At 40.1% G+C, this 20,593-nt stretch overlaps 1 protein-coding gene across 2 annotated transcripts in view; it reads right to left on the bottom strand.

Moving 5' to 3' along the window:
- ADAM12 (ADAM metallopeptidase domain 12) overlaps window positions 1-20,593 on the bottom strand; it is a 188,676-nt gene that overhangs the window by 138,274 nt on the left and 29,809 nt on the right. For both annotated transcript variants that reach the window (XM_075504351.1, XM_075504350.1), the window contains exon 3: window positions 950-1,023. In XM_075504351.1, coding sequence (XP_075360466.1) covers window positions 950-1,023 — 74 coding nt within the window. The remainder of the gene's footprint in view (window positions 1-949; window positions 1,024-20,593) is intronic.

The raw sequence follows: 20,593 nt of genomic DNA, 5'->3' as shown, positions 1-20,593 counted from the left end.
ACATAGATCCTTGCTAACATTTATCAAAAGTCTTCCCTCGGCTGAGAGTGATCTTTGGTTTTCCTTTGACAAGCAGCACATAGTTGTCCTGGTAGGGATTCCCACAATATATTCTTGAGATGCCCTTAGAGGAAAAGCGGTTGAACAGTTGAGAAACTAGACTAAGACTTCGATGACTTTGGTTCCGCTTGTCATGGACTTCCAGAGAAGTGACTTTATTTCTGCGTGGTTTTGTACCCCTTTGTGAAAAACTCTGTTGGGTTTCTGCTTGTGGGACCACCCTACAGCAGCCCCTGGTATTCCTCTCTGAAAGCTTATGGACATGAGCAGGAGTTGTCAAGAGCACATGGAAGAAGGTGCAGTATTTACAGCCCACAAATAAGGGCTCAAGCTCAGCTTTGGTTACGGGCCTCGTGAACAGTACAAACATCCCATCATCAGCACCTTGCCAACAAACCCAGAGAGCTCCCGTTTAAAAGTCCAGCAGGGGTTAAGCCCAAATGCTTGACTTATCTTCTCTGAGCAGATGCCAATGGCCACTGCATGGAGGCAACCATGGTCATAGGCAGTGTCAGGAGGGATGAGTCCTCCAAAAAGAGCTCCAAAGACTGTAGGATTTTCCACATTACTGTAAATAAAAGGGCTTACCACAGGAAAGGAGGACAAACCCAAATCAAATAAAAATAATGACCACCAGGAAAACACTGAGAGGCAACACGTCCATTTTCAGTCCCACATAAATGCAGATGCCCATAGAGATTCTTGCTCTATAACCAGTGTGCAAATACACGCAATCCAAACTGGAACAAAACTCTCTTGTTAGGGGCCTGTTCCATAAGGGACCAGTAGCAAACTTGGCCCCAGGTTACTTTTAAACCATCAATTTTAAAATTATAACCCTTCTCTGAGAACCTCCAGTACAAAGTGAACATGCAACAAGGGTACTTACTCGTTCCTCTCCAGATTGATGACTAGATGTTTACTTTCAGCTTGTATTACAAACTGCAGCAGTGCTGGGTGATTCTGAAAAAGGAAAACAAGAGTTGGCTGAGTCCAAACCCAGAGCACATCTGGGCCCTGCTCGGGAGGATCTAGCAGCTACAAAGAGAAGTGGTTTTGGTGTTGCAGCTCTTCAGCCGCAGCCCAGTGCGAACAAACATCGAGAGGCAGCACAGGGCTGTAGGATTTCACACCCAGGTCTTCAAGACACCATGGTGTGCCCTTAAGCAATTGCATCACTTCCAACGTTGCACATCAGAGACCAGTTTGCCTGGGAAGATAAGCATAGTGATGCAGTACACATCAGTTCCAGGAGACATCTGACAGAGTTCTGAATTTTCTCTTTTTCCTCTCCGTATAATAGCATAACGACGTTAAACACTAACATAATCTCTTAGTAATGCTCAATCCTGCCGTAGTATTTTTTAAAATGAGGTACAGGTAATCAGGTTTGGGCTTTGCGTGACCATCTTCAGTGTAAGATACCCATGTTCAAAGGCAGTACCTCCTGCATTAAGAGCAGGCCTGCAGTGCAGTGATCACAGTCAGCAGAGTGGCTCTAACAGAAATGCTTTTTCCCTTAAGGCTGAGTATGCTAAATATTTGCGTGTAGAACTGCACATGACCTAAGACCATCATGGAAACGAAACATAAAGTACAGTCATGCTGAACAATTTTTTTCCCTATAAAGAGCTAAATATTTTAATACGTATTTTAAACTTTTCATAAGGAATGATTACGTTTTAGCTTAAAAAAAAAAGAATGGGTGTTGGAGCAATTAGAAATACGGTCAGCAGTATTATCAAGTATCTCTGCGAGAATAATAGACAAAGTATTTGCACGTACACACGTGTTGAAGAGAATTTTCTAAACAAGACATCAACAGCAGAGCACACGGAAATCCCAGTTGCACTCCAGCGTGGAGCAGGGATCAGGACATCTGGATTGCATTTTCTGCACCATCACGACTGCGTGCAATCTTCATACTGCCATTCCCCTGATTATAAAACAAGTTCTTTTTCACCTCAAGCATCCAAAGGTAAATCCACTATTTTTTCGGAAGCTGTGGAAGAGCACCAGAAAGGTCTGGTGATCCATTTGCCCTCGGAGCCAGGAGGGAGCGGAAGCTCAAACACTTGTTGCAGAAAGGGGCAGTGCACCTACACAGGCTCTCGAAACTGTGCTTTAAATGATAAAGCACAGTTTAGGCTATGCTAGTTACTCTTAACCCAAAAGACTGAACTCACATATATTTTAAGACTGTTTACACTTAACTTACATTTCATTAAACAAACTTACTGGATTGCGAGACAGTATTTCCTTGTTTTGAAATTCCGACAGTAGCTCAATAAATCAGTTGTTCTCTGTACACTCAATATGCTTTTCTGAAGATTTATGTCAGCCAATTGCAGCAGCGAAGCAGGATAATTTTAGGGTTATAGTATTTAATTGATTTATTGAGAAATGTGTCTGAATTTGTGATGGCTACGGCGGTGCCTTGATGGAGCCCCGGCTGCGTGACAGTCAGAGCACCCCGCCCATGAAATGCAATGATTTTTAAATGATTTGGAAAATTGTAGATGTTTATTAAAAAGTGAAATCACGAGGAGGCTGTCGTAGACTAAACAAAATTGTAATTTTGTTATAATAAAAAATAGCTGACGACTCCCCAGTGCTCTCAGACATTATTAAGCACAGATTGTGACTGAGATACCATTGCTTTCTAAGTGTCCTGCCCCACTGCTCGTGCAAATTCAAACATGTTTTCCCTCTCCCCATGCAAAACAGCAACAATATTGAAATTCTGCATCTATGTGAACTTTGCGGAAACTAGATCCCACCAGAATGCTAAATAAGTGCTTCAGACTATCCTTGGCACTCAGCAAACACATGGGAGTCATTTATTGGCATGAATATTTAGAAGTAGTGTTGATTACCACTTTAGTATCAGTGCATTGGTTCCAAACCCCGTAAGATATACATACTACAGAGTTTTGAGAGAGTAAAATACAATTAATTACAATGTAACGCAGTAAATAATTAAGATATTGCAGTAGCACAAATGGAGTCTTTTCAGCTAAAGGCCCTCTGTTAATATGTAAATGCTAACGATGTTTATGCATGAGCTCACAGTGGTACTTATTTGACAGTCAATTGATGTTAGTAACTTGTAAAGTTAAAAAAGCAGTTGCACAATAAGACTGTTACAAGACAAAAACATCTCTCAGAGAATTCCTAAAGCTGAAACTTCTTATTACTGAGCACAATAATGTCCCCAGTTAGGATGCTGGACTGCTTTGCATGAGACCCAGGTTCAGATTCTTGCTTTACCATACATTTTTCTTTCAAATAAATGGCTCATTTCCTTGTTTGCCATCTGGGAAGAGAAGAAACTACGCTTTTTTGTATTCTGACTGGCAGTCGTAAGCATAAATACAGTAAAAATTACACACTGTTCAGGTGGTATGGTGATTGGAAACACATAAGCACTTAAAATGATACATTTCTAATGTGAAAGAAAAATAAATATCATTCAGAAAGGGTGTTTTAGGTTTGGGCGGGGTGTTCCCCCTTTTTTGAATGTATACACTTATGAAACCAACTCAGATCTTTTACTGTACTTTCTTTGCAGCGGTGGTGGAGTCTCCCCTAAAGTATTTGCACGGACCTGCTACAAGACCTGAAAAGCTCATTTTGAATCTCATGAAGTACGGCAATACTTTCCCCTTACAATCAATATTTTCAAAACTGAGTTGCAAGATGAAATGGGAATTACTATAAATACAGATATTAGATTGCTGTTTTATATTTTCCGTTTAGAATAATCGAAAAAGCACGCTGTGAGGGCACATACTCTTCTGCTCAGAAGATTTCAGAAAGAACCACTTGTTATAAGCCTTTCTTAAGAACCACAAAAAATAATTTCCATGCTGGTACCACAACTTATTCCCACATTGATCCCTTTAAAATTATCAATTGTGAAAGTAAAGTGAACCTTATGAGAGTAGCATTATTTAAACCATAATAAATAATTTCGTATGGTTCTACCTTCTTTTCTCTACAGACTTATGTTTTCTAGTTCTTTCTACCCTTAAACTACAATTTGCTGCTTTCTTTTGGCAATGTTTTTTGTGGCATAAGAGAGGATCTCATCAACGCACACGATCTGTTCTCTGATATCCTAAGAGGCAGAACTGACTTCAGGATGACTTCAGTACTCTCCATAACTCTCCTCTCTTATTTAGAGGATTTACTTTGAAAATCTACATCAAATTGTACCAGCAGACAAGGAAAAGTAATTCCTCCGTTAATTTGGTCCTTGCTTGTTTGCTTGCTGAGGGATGTTGACTGGAATTGGCATTAGTGAAACTTAATATTCTGATGGAAATTAGTGAAACAATAAGTTAAGGCCAAGCAAGAATTCTCTCTGATAAAGCAGATAAAAAAATCAATGAAGAACTACTTGAACAACTGGAAGCTGGTGAGACAGTAGCCTATTTCTGAGTCAGAGAAGTTCTCTTGTTTTCTTACAATGGAATTAAAATCACTATGCACTAGTAAAACTAGTTTAACTAGTACATGTTTTTTTAAGTACTATTAATTTTTTTCCCTTTTACATCACATGGATCTTCAGATGTTCATACAGATAGAGAAAAGAAAGGATGGTTTGGGGATTAAGGGCTTCCCCTGCGAACCTGGAGATGGTGTCGGGAGCCCAGCTCTACCACGGACTTGCATCTTGGCTGGGACAACTGCGTTTCGTGGTGGAAACAGCAAAACCCTCCAGCTGAGCCAACCTCTTCTGCCTCAGCTCTTTCTGTGCTTCACTTACACTTTCTACCTCTTTCCTCCAACTTGTGTCTGCAAAATGGACGTGGCAATAGTTTTCATCCTCTTGTCTTTGTCTACGTAGCATGTAAACTGTTTTAAAGGCATGCGTCCTAAACCAGACGTGAGCAAACAGGCACCTTCCTTCTGGTGAAGGCATCAATGGGTAACAACAACAGTGGCTCAGAAATAGCCATAACACTTTTTTTCCTTTAGTTGCTCATGTTTTATCACATCACCATGAATACAAAGACAGAGTGTCAGTAGCAGATTTTGAACTCCTCATACTTTCTAATAATAATGGTATGACAGCCTTGGAAAAAAAAAAAACAAAAACCAAAAAACAGTTTTTATGCCTGAAATATTAGTAGCTGTCCATTTGGAGTAGATTTGTTCACCTTGGTGGGATGCCCATTCTGGAATTTGAATACAAAGCAGTTGTCACTGAGCATATTTTTCTGCACAGTAATCTAGGAAAAAGTCTTAATCATTGCTGGATCATCTCTTCCTTTGGGCTGTGGACTTGGCATGCACTGTGATCACACTGCGGTGCTGTGAGCTCTTCCCTCGATACTGACTGTTGCGATTGGGATAGAATACTTCAAGTCATTTCTTATTACATTTGAAGAGACAGAAAACTGACGAAGTGGACAGTCCTAATGCACATATCTTTGCAACTTCCTCTCTATAAAAGATAAAGGATTTTATTGGATTAAGATACATGAGTTAGATCAGCATGTGCAACTTTAAATAAAAAAATATTCCAGCAATTACATTGTAGAAATAAAAGGAAATATCTGTAGACAAGGGAAAGAGTGTAAATAAACTCAAAGCAGCAGCACTGATTCATTTGGGAAGAGAAATGCATTTTCAGCTGTATCAGATGTCCAAATCCAGTATTTGAGAATAGAGATCAGCACAAGAAATAGAACCAAAAGGGATGATTTTGCTTCTCTGGTTTCAAAGTTTTAAATTATATCCTAACATGGTAGACTGAAATAGGCAGGTTTGTTTCATCTCCAATAAAGTGGTTTCCAGTCCCTCCAGAGCTGCTGGTAACTTCGCTAAAGCCAACCTTGCAACAGGGTCCAACTTTGCACGCGCGGTCAAGTTGACCCACACCCACGAAGTGCCTGTCACATGCCAGGCCACAGTTTGCATGAACTGTCCTGACAGGGTCACTGGTGGGACACTCCTAGTCTGAAATGGGTCAAAATTGGCAAGACGGTAAGGAAAAATATAAGGAGAACTATGGATTGCAATTAGTTGTATGCAGCAAGGCTCCTGACATTCAACATGGAGCAAAAATTAAAATGCAGCACAAACTCATAGACTGTCACATTTAATAATTAGTTGCCTGGGCTTTAGTTTGAAGTAACAGAAATCACATCATCAGTGACAAGCACAGGAGAAGAGATTCTGGAAGCCACTCCAGCCTTGCACAAAGCTTGTCATCGCTGTACCAGACCATAGCAACAAAGTACAATTTTCCCACAGGGTGCATAAAGAACATAGAGATGCAAGAGACAAGTGTCATTTATTTTGACCAGCTACTGCAAAGCCAGCCTGGCTCTGATACGTACGTGGTCGTGGATGGTAGCTTAACACAGTGTCATACAAGGCAGTCGGATGCAGAAGCAAACCAGTATTTGTTTATGAAAACAGTGAGAGGAATAGTGAAGAGACATCTCCATAATGTGGAGAAACCAGAATATGTTTCTCAAACTTCAGCATGTATTTAGAATGAAACTAAATACATAGCTCTTTCATGCAGAAATTACCTACTCACAACTGGCCAAAGACAGCCAACGAGGACTGTTGCCTTTTGGTTACCTGGTTTGCCCCAGCATTAACACCCGTCAAACCAGACTCGAGGATGGGATAGTCAAAGTACTCCACCAGGGGATCATTTGGGAGTATTTTTTCAATCCAGAGTCTTAAACTGTGCAAAAACTACCAACATTTACTCTAAGGATAAGACCCTATTTACTTTCTCCTCTATGCTCCTGAAAACAGAAATTCCAACACAAAAAAGCGAGGGTCATAAGTTTATGTTATCTCTTAAGCATAGCTCTGGAAATGAAGGACTTCTGAGATATATCAGATAGTTACATTCCACACAAATCTAGATGCTGTTTCTTGTATCTGAAGAGCTAACATCAGGAATTAGAAATTGCATAACTGAGGAAAGAGTACCTTATTTCCAGTAAGGATAAATTCTATGCCATTTTCTGCTAGCTACATGAAAATACCTTTTTTCCCCCTTATTTATCACACACTGATGTTCTGTGTTGGTGTCTTCACAAGCTAAAAGGTATGTTTATAGGTAGCAGATCTTTGGGCTGATATTACTCCTCTACCATCTGTAATACACAAAGAGGGAAAAGCTGGGAAATCTATAAGAAATAAAGCCACCTAGGGAATCCTACATGATAACTGGAATTCAATCCAACAAATGCAAGCTGTCTGCAAACTAGATACATTTAAGATAATTACAATCAGCAACGAATGCTATAAATTGCATGCATTGCTTTTAAATCAATAAGTATTTGTTTCTTTTCTTTTGGCTTTAGTTTTCAAGTGAACACAAGAGCCTGTTTCTTGCAAACACCTCCACAACCAAGTGATATTTCATGTGGACATGAAAAGTATAAACATTTAATTCATGTTGTTTTGCAAGTTCCTGGGGGCAGTGAATTCAACTGTGCTTTCCTTACTGTCAAATGACAAGCGTGTATCCCTGTGGCTGTGTATAATGAGTAGCAACAAAGAGAACAGAGTGTTTTGCAGTTGTTTTTTGTTTAATGGCGTAGCAAAGAATCACAGCCCCTTAACAAATTGGCTGAGCCACTCCAATAATGTAGGAAACCAAAGAACTTCCAAGTTTGTTCCCAACTTTAAAATAAAGTGATTCTTGAAAACAGAATGATTATACGCTTCTCTTTCTTGCGGACTGTACAAATAGATGGAAGATTCTTCTATCTGGAAGGCATCATTTCTAATCTAATTTTTTTAATTTTCTCTCCCCACATCCACCCCTTTTCTTACCTCCTTGTATAGCAAATCAACCCGCTGCTTGGAGGTAGTCAGGCTTTCCCCCTTCTTCTTTTCCTGCTTGCTACACTGCTGCCCACCACAAGACAGCAGAAACCATCACACATGAGGTCCCAAAGCGGGGACAAGGCAAAGGCAGCAGCTCTCCTGCCCCTTTCCTGGCTTCCTTACAGGAATAGAAAACTCCACCATGGAGCGCACGTGACATGCATACATAGGACCGACAGGACAACCTTGGGAACGACCCAAATTCAGCAGGCTTCTCTTTATAAGCTGAAAAGATTTTCAATTAAAATTTAAAAAAAATAAACGTTTAGGTGGGCTGCCTCTCTACCGCTGGCAGTCCCAGCCTCTGGCCATCAGGTTATTTGGCAACATCTGCTGAAGCTCCTATGAATCTCTATAAAGGGCTTTTTAAATTAACAGTTCCTTGCTCACTGTTGGTGTCCCAAGATCCCTATCCAGAGTTCAAAATTCCAGAAAATAACGCTCAAGAAGGAGGAAACTGAGAAGTTAATTGTGCCAGACCAAAATCAATAAAACTGCAGAGCTCTAGCACACACTTTCCTGGTTTCCATGCAGAAATACAAAGCTAATGACTACTCTGGGAAAGGGAAAGCATGATTACAATTTAGCTACATCCTTTTTGTGAGGTATTCCTGATTTACATTTTTTTAAAATTAAAGAATAACCTAGCTAAAACATGTTCAGAATGTCATAACATTATGGATCAAATATTTCAGGAGCAAATCCAAAATAACCAGTTTGATCTTTTAAAGAAATCTGCGTCTTCTGAGGCTGAGTTGTTATGCTATGAACTTATTTGGTGTCAGTAAAAAGTCAGGCATGAAAGCTGAAGTCAACATTTACGCCATATTTTCATTATCAGACACTGAAGTTGCACTAAAACATATTTATGTGCATTGGGCCAGCTAAACAGGGATTAACAGGAAATTCACAACTTTATACATTAAAAAAATAAAAGTTAAATGGGTCTTTCTTTCTTCCTTTTTAATTAAATCTAAGCAGAGCAAATAGGGCAGCCTTGGTTTTTAAAGCAGCTATCCAATTATCTGCTGAACTGTATTGGTTAAAAATAGGTCAAAATCAATACTCCTTTTTCAGGACAAACTTTGAAACAAAAATCTTTCAAAGATTCCTAAGAACAAGTTCAGAGAACAAACATTTGTGAATTATGAAAAAGAGGAGTGGTGTTGCCAACACTTTGAAAAAGCCGATCGGGAGCGAGCTCCGCTATCCTCTGTTTCAGGATGTGGTTTGGGAGAAGGATGCGTGCTGTAACACAAACCAGCCAATGCGAGGTATTGAAGCCCTTCCTGTATCTTTGCAGCAGGATGGATGCAAACCAACATAAACCAACATTCGGTGTGTATTTATTACACTTCTCTGTGTGCCTGATGACCTGCAAGGAGTCTGCTCCGCATCTGGGAGCGGGTGATTCGTTAGATTCATGAATCACAAAGGAAGGAAGAAAGGAAAATGCGACAACATATGGTTTTGACTGAATGGAAATGACTGCACCAAACTGTGAACTAATTTTGTATTAAGAACAACTAATAAAAATAATTAAAAAATACGTATGCTTTTAGCCAGCTCTCATTTATGGCAACGTATCCCAAACAGGCCCCCGCTTAAGGTGCTGCCTGCCATCTCTTTGAAGGACTATCTCCACAAAGCTATCTAGGGCCACCAAATTTTGTCAGTCAGGTACTGACCTCACTTCATGGAGCACCGGATTTTTTACCCAGACCATCAGTACAAATGGTAAATCCTCAGCTTGGAAGCAGGTCAAGAGCAGCAGTGCTTTTTAATCCAAGTCTGATGGAGGGGTGTGTTGTTTACTATCACAACGTGTTCCCTAAACTGGCCGGAAAGACCGTGCCCTGCCCGTCCTCTGACACACTGCGACCTCGCCGAAGAGGTCGGGCAGGAGGTTGATTGCATCTATGCAGATTTTGGCTTTTTGAAAGACCTGCAACTATAAAGGCCTTTTTAATCGTAAAAAATGACTTGTTGACTTGTTGAAGAGTCTGGTTAAAAGACTGGTTAAAAAAATAAATCCTCCCCTACATTTTTTTTCCTTACTGTGCTGCCCCAAAAGGTTAAAATAGAAATACCCACAGCTCCGTAAGTCTCTGGGGGAGTGTCTGCACCGTCTGAGATTCAGAAAAGGCAACTAGATACCACCCAGCCTTGGAGGGCCAAGAATCACAGAATCACAGAATCGTATAGGTTGGAAAAGACCTTTAAGATCATCAAGTCCAACCGTAAAGAAGCACATGGCAGCTCAGCCTCCCGGTACCTGCTGCTCTATTGGGTCTGCTTGCGGCAGCCTTTTGCTGTCACCTCTGGACGATGATGGGTCACTCTGTTAGAGGGGTGTTTAACACCTGAAAAGTTCAGGCCCAACATCAGAAATCTTCCCCTGACTCAAAAACGAACTAAAACCTGGCATAGGAATGAAAAAAATAACCTGGAATTTGCTCAAAGTAAACCCATAGTCATTATACAGTATTTACACTGTACGTACGAATCACAACTGTTCATTTTGCTATCAAACAGATGGGAGCAAAAAGTACCTCATTGTTGGAATACATTATGTGCTGCTTAAACAATGCTTTGTGGAAGGCTGTGCAAAGAAAACAAACATGTCTGTTCTGTAGTAAAGTGTTACAAAACAGAACTTAATAGAGCTGGCAGCTAGGAAGCAATTGCAGTGGGTCTGGGTAGTCTTAGTTACTGAACAGAACTCGTTGCAGACCGTCCTTTGCAATTTGGGTAATTATAATGTGAATGAACAGCTGTTGATAGTTGCCAATTTAAAATGTACGTGAACTTCTTTGAGGACTATGCCGTGTAGATATAGTAGATCCCATTTGGGTTTAAACCTACGCGTAGCTTTAAAAGTAAAACTCCTCCTCTTTGTAAGGCACTGGGGACTGTGTCCTCCTTTTGCTAGAAGTTTGATTACAACATCATATTCTTCCAGTGTACCCAAAAAATCAAGGTCAAGCATGGACTCTGTCAAAGACTGACTAGCTACCCACTGTCAGTACATTTTATGCACCCTACCCCCTTTGTCCTGCCATACTTTCTGTGAGTATTCCTGTCTAATAGCTCTACATTTTACCACCCACACATCCACTGTTTTTTACCAGAGCTGGAGCTGAACAGCAAACCTGACCCTCTTTAGAAACATCTCTTCTCTCCTTCTATGCACATAATTATTGCAGCGTACATTTGTGGGGAACCCACAATGTGCTGTGCACTGTGGGGGATAAGAATTATGATGATAATTACTTCTAAGTTCCCAATGATAAGAAATGACATGTCCTCCAGATTATATCTGAAAATGTTCTCCACAGTGGGAGTTGTCTGGCATGCTGAGGAGAGCACAAGCAGATGAGCTCCATGTATTACGCATGAGGACTGTACGCACAATGTATTTGTGTACGCTGGGGAAGCGGCAGATCAAGAGAACTGTGTTTCAGGGCCAATAGCAAATGAAGCCCATTCTGAACTGTGCCCGTTATAGACGTTATCTGAGCCACCTGCCCACTCCTTACATCCCTTCAGCGTCACCTGCATCCTCAGAGCCTCCTGCGACTGCGACAGTCCCAGGATGGAGGTTTCCCCACATCCGTACAGAAGGGTTACAAAGCCATTGAAGAGCAAAAATAAAAACCATAGTCAGCCCCCTCCCAATATTGCCATGGTTCAGCTATCTAACACAGAAAGAAATAATAAAAAATACAGTAGTAACTATGTCCACTGAGAAGCAAACTGAGATGGCCACCCATTTCACTGAACTGAAAGTCAACTCAGAATGCTTCAAGAAAGCCCATAAATTATTCTACCACTGAAAGAGGATTTCAGATGCTTTTTGTCTCCCGTCAATACAAATCTGGCTGGGCTCAGTAAGTTATATTAAATGCACATGTATCTCCTTCAAGCCACATTTCATGCTCTCCAAACATCTTTCTCTAAATTAGATCCTTTCATATTCCTTGAAAAGCTCAGTTCTTAATTAGGAAAGAGTTCTGATTTTCCACTTTCATTAATTCATTTGATTTCAAGATTTTGAAGGCAGAGTAATTGCAACTAAATGAAACTTATTGAAAGGCAAAAAGATACAATCAGTTTCAGACAATGAGAAATTTAAGAATTTTTTAATGCAAGTAAAGGGTACATCTAAATGTCCTGGCTAAACCGAATCCGTGACAATGCAACAATCTCCAGAGAAGCAATGATATATGTTTTGCTTCTCTGAATGAACTCGGAGGGTTGGCTAGATTAATGCTTAAATCACTTAATTATTTGGCTTAATTCACATGCTGTTCTTCACTTTCAGATCCCTCCCGCTCCCCTCCAATCGCACTGCTCCACTGCACCAGCTCTGTGCCAAGATCTCTGAGCTCAGACTTCATTCTCTCTAAACATCTTTTCATATTATGCGGCTCAGATTAAATCTTCTTCGCTAATTTGTTATTGCAATCACAGATGTGCTTCTGGATTCAAGTTCCCTTTTGCATCACAAATACTGGAATGCAAACCAGAAGTGAGGAGTTGGTATCTAATTTCCACTCTTTCAAACTGTAATTTGTCTCTGATGATCTTTTGAAGATGATGAATGAGTTATACAAAGACAGATAAAATATTAATATTTTTTAAACTAATGGAAGGGGAGATTTCACCCCAGTCTTGGGCTACTCAAGATAACTTGACAAACTTTCCAAAGCTGTACTTCCAAGACACATGAATCATTTTTATATCCTGGAATGTGCCCTAAGAGAAAGAAGGATCTGAAGATTTCCTAGTAAAGCAAATGATATTGCAAACCTGTGGGCAGCATCTCACATTTTTCTACTTAATTAGAAAGAGACTTTAGTTACAGATACCCCATCTATACATTTACATTCTCATAGAAAATAAATGACACAAAGTAGTATGGAAAGCTCAGAAAACTTACCTAAGAAAGTATTCCCTAGAACAAAAACATATGTTTTATTCTGAATTATAACCAGAGATTTAAAGTATTAATGACCAGAATATTTCGTGCCACAAAGGCAAAGACAAAACACAGATGAAAATGCCATTACCATTAATATAGACACAAAAAACTGTAAACAACATGTATCTATTAATTATTAAATACATTTAAAAGTACATCTAACCAGATTATAGAAGGCCAATATGCATCTAATTCCTCCTGTAGATAATTTGCTTAAGTATTTTCAATTGCTAACTGACCTTATAGAAAATCTGTTTCATTTCTTATTACTCATAGGTTCAGTAAGAATAAGCTATAAAATGATATTTCTAGAACAAGCTCTCTCGTGACATATTAGATAAACTTGTGGGTCTAAAAAATAACCCCTGTATCGAGGTTATATAAATTGATATTAAAGCTCAGCAAAGATCTGCTTTACACTAAATCATCTAGAAATAGCACACCCTTTCTCCATTGAAGGGCATGAGGTAAATAACTGAAGAGGAGGTAAAAACAGATAATCAATTATTTCAGCTGGCTTCAGGGTTAGTGCTGAAATTTTCAGCCCCTTAGAGAAAAAGCAAAAATCAATATAGCACACTATTTTGAGATAACAAAGAAAGAAACATCTCAAACATGTGATAAAAGTATGAAGAAAAGTCTGCTGTCACCTTCAGCTTCTCTACCACACAGTGTAAATGAACAAAAATATTCCTGTTTCTTCGCTGAACTGACTGCACAGGGTTAGAAAACAGAAAAATGAAAATTCTGCAGAAGGCTCGTAAAACGTTTCAATTACCCAACCTCAGTCTCATGGACCAATGCAGCGAAACAGAACGAGCAAGAATATTTTTCAGTTCAGCCAGTGGATGCTGGAGTCAAATACCCACAGGGACTGGGAAAATAGACCTGACGGTAGCTTTGAAATTATGGAAGAAAGCAGCAGCTGTTCGTGCAGCTAAAAGATGAGGAGCAAGTGGAGTTATATGCTGCAAACTCTGTTTTAATTGTTCTTTATGTAACCGGACCTCTTTCCAAGATCTGCCTGTGCAAAACCCAGGCTACCAGAGCATCCCATCACGGAAGAAGACTGTCTATCTGCCTTTCTGGGCAGCTTTCAGTTGCCTTTACGTTAACATAGCATTCAAGCATGTATTTACAATGTTTCCCCCTCTTCTTGTCGCTCCATTATTCGTATGAGTCCTGCTCTATTTTGCCTGCCTTCCCCAATACCAGAAGCCAGTGAATTAGCAAAGGTAAGAGAATAATGACGATTGCCTGAGACAAGTCTGTTTTATGCGGTTTTGCCTGAGCAAACGCAGTAAAGCTCTGGCAACACACTGATTTAAATGTTGGTGATAGTCTCAAATTCTCTGTTTCTTATTTCAGTTTCAGAGATTTTTTTTCCCCCCAGGATTAAACCCCAATGGAAATTTAAATACAACCGTTTCCCCAGGGATGAGCTATGATACACAGAGTATTCAGGTATTTGCACTAGATGAATTGTGTGCCATATGCTGTTGCATTTCCATCAGCTTTGGAGATTTATTGTATTCTGAGGGAAAATTCTCACTTTTAGACACAGAGGAGCCTTCCTTTTAGACCTAGAACTACAAACCAACTATCCTTTGTAGAAAAAAAAAAAAAAAAAGGAAAGATAAAATGAAAACAGAAAAATCATATTTTCCAGCTTAGCATTGGGAAGAGCTGGTAACCACAAAAGAGATCTATTACTGAGGAGCACTGAGTGAAAAAATCTGTTGAACACCTGAAAATTTCTAACAATGGGCCAACCACAGCATTATCTGCCCCAAACACGTCACGGTCTGCATCCCGTCTACTTCCTTCATAGCTACTGACACAAAACTGCAGAAAAGATACTGAAAGGGGGAAAAAAAAAAAAAAAAGGCTCACAACCAGCTCTGGAGTGAACATGTTTTCATTCAGATGATCCTTCAAAAAAATAAAACCCCCAAACCCATCACCATGTCTCTGTTCACTGCTAATTAAAAATAAGACAGCTCTGCAACACAGCCCATGTGATCTACCAGGACTTTACAACCCGAATGTCTCAGAATGTGTTTTGAATTACTTCATGCTTATTGTAAACAGTTGAAATTGTCATCTCAGGATTTGGGCTATTTATGATGCACTGCAGTTCAATCCTCTTCTCCCTTCCCCCTTCCTGAAAATCTTTTGAAGCTTTGATGCTTCTCAGAGTAACAGATGACACAGACACGAGTCTGCTGCTGCCACCCAACATTGTTTATGGCATTATACTCCCAGAAAGCCAGCGAAGGGCCTCTGGTGAAGCCTGATTATTTCTCTGTAACAAGTTTTCCATAAAATCCAGAAAGATATACAAAAGAGACTTCGCCCAGCTTTCAAAAGATTAACCTCCCCATGCAAGTTTTGTTTACAATATTTTATAGCATATACTTTGGAAAGAGGCGATAAGGAAAGTGCTCCTACAGGACACAGTCAACAGTTCACATGGACACCGTATCGTTTCATAACCTGTCCCAACAGACTGGCTTATACATCTCTTTCTTGAACCTCCAAAATTCCTCAAAGAAAGGATTTCCTCAGGCTGTCTACTACTGTTTTCGAAAGCTATCTTGCATGTTCATAAGAGCCTCTATCACTGCTGCAACCGAGCACCTACGAGGCTGTCGTGGTTTAGCCCCAGCCGGCAACTGAGCCCCACGCAGCCGCTCGCTCACTCCCCCTCGGTGGGATGGGGGAGAGAATCGGAAGAGCAAAAGTAAGAAAACTCGAGGGTTGAGATAAAGACAGTTTAATAGGGAAAGCAAAAGCCACGCACGCAAGCAAAGCAAAGCAAGGAATTCCTTCACCCCTTCCCATGGGCAGGCAGGGGTTCAGCCATCTCCAGGAAAGCAGGGCTCCATCACGCGTAACGGTGACTTGGGAAGACAAACGCCATCACTCCGAATGTCCCCCCCCTTCCTTCTCCTTCCCCAGCTTTATATACTGAGCATGACGCCATATGGTATGGAATAGCCCTTTGGTCAGTTTGGATCAACTGTCCTGGCTGTGCCCCCTCCCAGCTTCTTCTGCACCCGGCAGAGCGTGGGGAGCTGAAAAGTCCTTGACCAGTGCAGCAACAACTAAAACATCTCTGTATTATCAACACTGTCTTCAGCACAAATCCAAAACACAGTCCCATACCAGCCACTATAAAGAAAATTAACTCTGTCTCAGCTGAAACCAGGACAGAGGCAGAGATGTGCCACTATCTCCATTTACAGGTGAGCAACTACAGCACGGAGAAGCTTAATGATTTGTCCATCATTACATGGGAACTCTGCAGCACAACACAAAATCTAACAAGTCCTACCAGAGCCGTAACTACTTCCTCCCTAAAGCAAAGCTCTTCAGGTTATAAATATCCCAACCTCCGTGGCATCCTCATCCACCTCTGTGATTTCAGTGTCCATCCTTGAATTAATAATAAAATTTAAAAGAACAAACAAAAGGCTCAACTTCTGCTAGGGCATTTTCTCCTCACCCAGCTGAGACAGGATTATAGTTAATGTTTTCGTTGTCTATGTATGTTTGGAGTCTGGTTCTAAATTGCGCAAAACTAACACTTAGAAGAGAAAGAAAAGCTATGAGGCAACAAAGTCTTCATCCTAGGCAAGAAATGGAAGTGTTCCCTATGAAGTTTTAGGTATTTAAAAAATCAGAAAAATCCAAATCTTATTCTTTGAAATGTAGAGGTGGCAAAAGTTTGCAAAGCAGGTTTTTATAAAGGAGAAAGAATGGTCTCCACTTTACATCAAATCATAGAAAATGTGGCTTATGGGACCTCAGAGGTTCCTGCCCCATGTCAGGATCAGCTATACCTCTCTCATTAGCAGCTGTTTCTCTGGCTTTTCTGAAAATCAAGTGCACTCTGAGAGACTTCAAAGCTTCCCTTCCTCACTATATGCATGTAAATACATCCTTTTCTCATTATCTTCATTACTGAGCCCTTACTTGCTGCCTTGTAAGGCCATTCTTCTTGTCCCTGCTAGACGGGGAGCATATCTAACAGTGACACAGAAACCACTTACTCCTTCTCACTCTCCTGCATTCCACGACAAACCTACATCCTGGAAGGTTTATCATGTCTCTGCCCAGCCTCTTCCTCTCTGGACTGACAGTCCCAGTTCTTTGGTCCTCACCGCGGGCCATGGTTTCAGACCTCCAACCACTCCCTGAACTCCTTCCTGTGTTCTCCCCAGGTGACCTCTCTCTCTCATTTATTTTAATGGCTGGTCTCCTTCCCTGCAATTATTCAATGAGGATCTAGTATGAAACACGTACAGTCTCCAGGGCTGCCGTTTCCTCTCAGATGCAATGCCTCCGTGGTCTGATCCGCAGCCTCCCACCTACACTCATGAGTACTCCAACCACTAGATTTTTAATGAACAGCTTTGCACCCCACTGTTGCTCTTGAGCCATTCAACACTCCTTTTTTTTTCAGAAAGCAAGAAGTCCAACTTTTCATTGAGGCATGCACCTAAACTACTGAATTACCACTCCTTTACAGCCCTTAAAAAAAAAAGAAAAAAAAAGCCTTAACGCTGCACCGTGTTGCATATTCAAATGAAATTCAACAACACGAGTGTATGAAACTTTGCCTGTTCAAACATGACATATTGCACCAGACTTCTGTTTTTTGTACTCCTGAGTCATATAAGTTAGCAGAATGGAAAGAGGAAGGCTTCTGGAAAGGTTCATCAGTGTCTCTATAAATAGCAAGTGTTTGCCAGATACGGGTACCACTATGTTGTATCGCAAAGTGTCAGCGGACACAGTATGTTTAGAGCGGGACTTTGAAGCGCAGGAGCAAGCCAGAGTCTTCTGGCAGCTTTAAACGTATATATGGTCTTTTTGGAAATTTTCATCCAGACTCATCAACATATAAATAGAGAAGGGCTCTGCAGGGGTTCCCACTACTGCGCTGATTTCCCGAGATGATGAAGGAAGGAGCGTTTTGGAGCCATATCACAAAGCTTAAATGAAAGGTCTCGCTCACCAGAAGACTGAAGAGTTTCAGAGAGGAACTCAGACGGATGACTCATCGAGGTGCACAAGAAAATAACATTTGAAGACTGAATAAATTGGTTACACTTAGACAAAGAATTAGGAAGAGCAAAGATGCTACGTGTGTACTCATCCCCTGAGGGACTCCTGAGCAACTGACTCTGAACTGCCTTAGCTGAGGGATGCTGCAGTATTCCCTCAGACAACAGTTATTTGCTTTTCCATAGAGAGACTCTTTTTAAAGAAACCTAAATTTCATGATACATTTGATAAAGAAGGTATATCAATTGCCCCCCCCCCCAAACAACTCAATCATATTTTAGTTTGCAAATCAAAGTTCACAGATAAGAATACCTTGCATATACAAACTTTACCTTAGGCTAAACACGTGGGACAAGTTATTTCCTTTCCATATATCAAGGCTGTGATGATGACATCGCATCAACAGACAAGATACAGCTCCCTAACGTTGAAGAAGCAAATTTGCACATTCCGAGAGATGCAGAGGAATGATTTTGTGGGATAGGTAAAGACAGCAATAAATTGCCCTATGACTTTATTTTATGCTGAGTAAATTTCTCACTAGCTCACAGTAGACTGTCAGGTGCCAGCATACCAAAAGAAGAGATCACGAAAGTAATTTCACTATTGCTCTTGAGGAACTTTTGAAACTCTCACTGCTATGACAAGAAAATATACTCATATAATATAAAGATATAGAATGTAAAAATGTAAAATGGCATGGTGGCTGCTGAAAAAACAAAGCATACCCCAGTATTTCCAAATCATTTGGCTTGATTGTGATGGCTAACGTAGGAATTCACATTCAGCTTAAGTAATATACCTTGGTGAGACACAGCTTTGTGTTTTACCAGTGATATATTGATTTGCCTTTCACTGAGAAAGATAAAGATTTTGCTGGAAAAACAAACCAACATTGCCTTTGAAGACTTCAAGCAGAGACTGGACTCTTCGTCTAACTTTTTTAGGAATGAAGGCTGTGAAGAATTTTTTGATATTTCTGTGCAAAAACAAAATATTCAATCTCCGTTTGTTACCCGCCTAAAATCATTAGAATTATAGGAAATATTGTTGAGCTCTAACACACAATAACGGGGGAGCCCCACAAGACACTTATTTCATATCATCAGCCAAAATGTCTGTAGCAGCTGATCCTGTTGCAATTTTCAAGCTCTTTAATGATGACAAAGATAATATCCCCACTTCCAAGGACTGAATACTGTTTTTATTTCTTTTACAATATGCTTTTTTTTTTCACTGCCTAGTCCTAAAATTAGAACAACTCTATCTACATATATGAAGTTCATGACATTGGCAAGTATGTTACAAGGACACGCTGATAAGCTCTCTGCTTCTAAATGTAATGCCTTCCTAATAACGTGTCCTAGCAAAGCAGAAACATTGATAGGAGTTTCACTCAATGGTATGTATCTTCCCTCTCTACTTGATTTTATGACTTGATTTCAACACACAATCTTGCTTTAACCTTATTCAGTCATTTTTTCCTCACGTATTGTTGCAAAAAATTTTCAAACCACGATTTAAGAGCTGAATCCTGAGACAAGGTTGGAAATAGAGTATCTGTATGTATGTATAGACACAGATGATATAGATATAGATAGCAATATAGATATCGATATACCCACTATATCGATATAGAATCATAGAATCATAGAACCATTTAGGTTGGAAAAGACCTTTAAGATCATCAAGTCCAACTGTAAACCTAACACTGCCAAGCCCACCACTACACCATGTCCCTCAGCACCACATCTACACGGCTTTTAAATACCTCCAGGGATGGGGACTCCACCACTGCCCTGAGCAGCCTGTTCCGATGCTGGACAACCCTTCCGGTGAAGACATTTTTCCTAATATCCAATCGAACCCCCCCCGCTGCAACTTGAGGCCAGATAGACACAGATATACCTACTGGGAAATTCAGCAACGTGGTGGGGAGGCCTCAGGAATCTCTTTTAAAGAAATGGCTCAAACCTAGCTGTCATTCTTTCCATCTCAAGCACACAGATTTGGAGAAATTGCTAAATACTAATTCTGTGAAGGCTGAAATTAGAGTTGATTTCAATTCTACACATAGAGATTTCTTTTTAAATTAGTTAATAAAAGATGTATGGAAGTGTGTTAAAGCTAATAAATTCAATTTTAAAAATAAATTGATGCTTGATGATTAAATTGCATATTTGAGAGCAGTAAAAATGTACCCATGAAAGAAAAATACATAATACACTAAAATATTATTTCTCAAAATGTTCCTTAAAATAAAGTGTTTTCACGTCAGTGTTAATCTCCCTCAAAGAAAGGTGATCGTGCTAAACTTGGACTGATTTATATGGCTCATCATACACTATAAAAATCTCAATTAATGTTCTTCACAGTACTTACAAGCTGCTCTTAAATTGCCTCCAAGATTGTAACAGTGAAAATCCTTGTACGCAGCATTGCAAACACTCCTCCTCTTTAATTCTTTGAGAACTAAAATCTGAAAATATTTGTTCCCTTGTTCTGACAACACGTGTGATTTATCCGCACATGCAAGACATCCCTCTTTCCCCCAGAACAGCAAATCCTTGCTCCCTAACAGTTGTACAGCAAGGGTACGAACACAAA

The sequence above is a fragment of the Mycteria americana genome, chromosome 6, assembly GCF_035582795.1.
Source record: "Mycteria americana isolate JAX WOST 10 ecotype Jacksonville Zoo and Gardens chromosome 6, USCA_MyAme_1.0, whole genome shotgun sequence".
Taxonomy (NCBI): domain Eukaryota; kingdom Metazoa; phylum Chordata; class Aves; order Ciconiiformes; family Ciconiidae; genus Mycteria; species Mycteria americana.
This window is presented reverse-complemented; position numbering and strand designations above follow the sequence as displayed.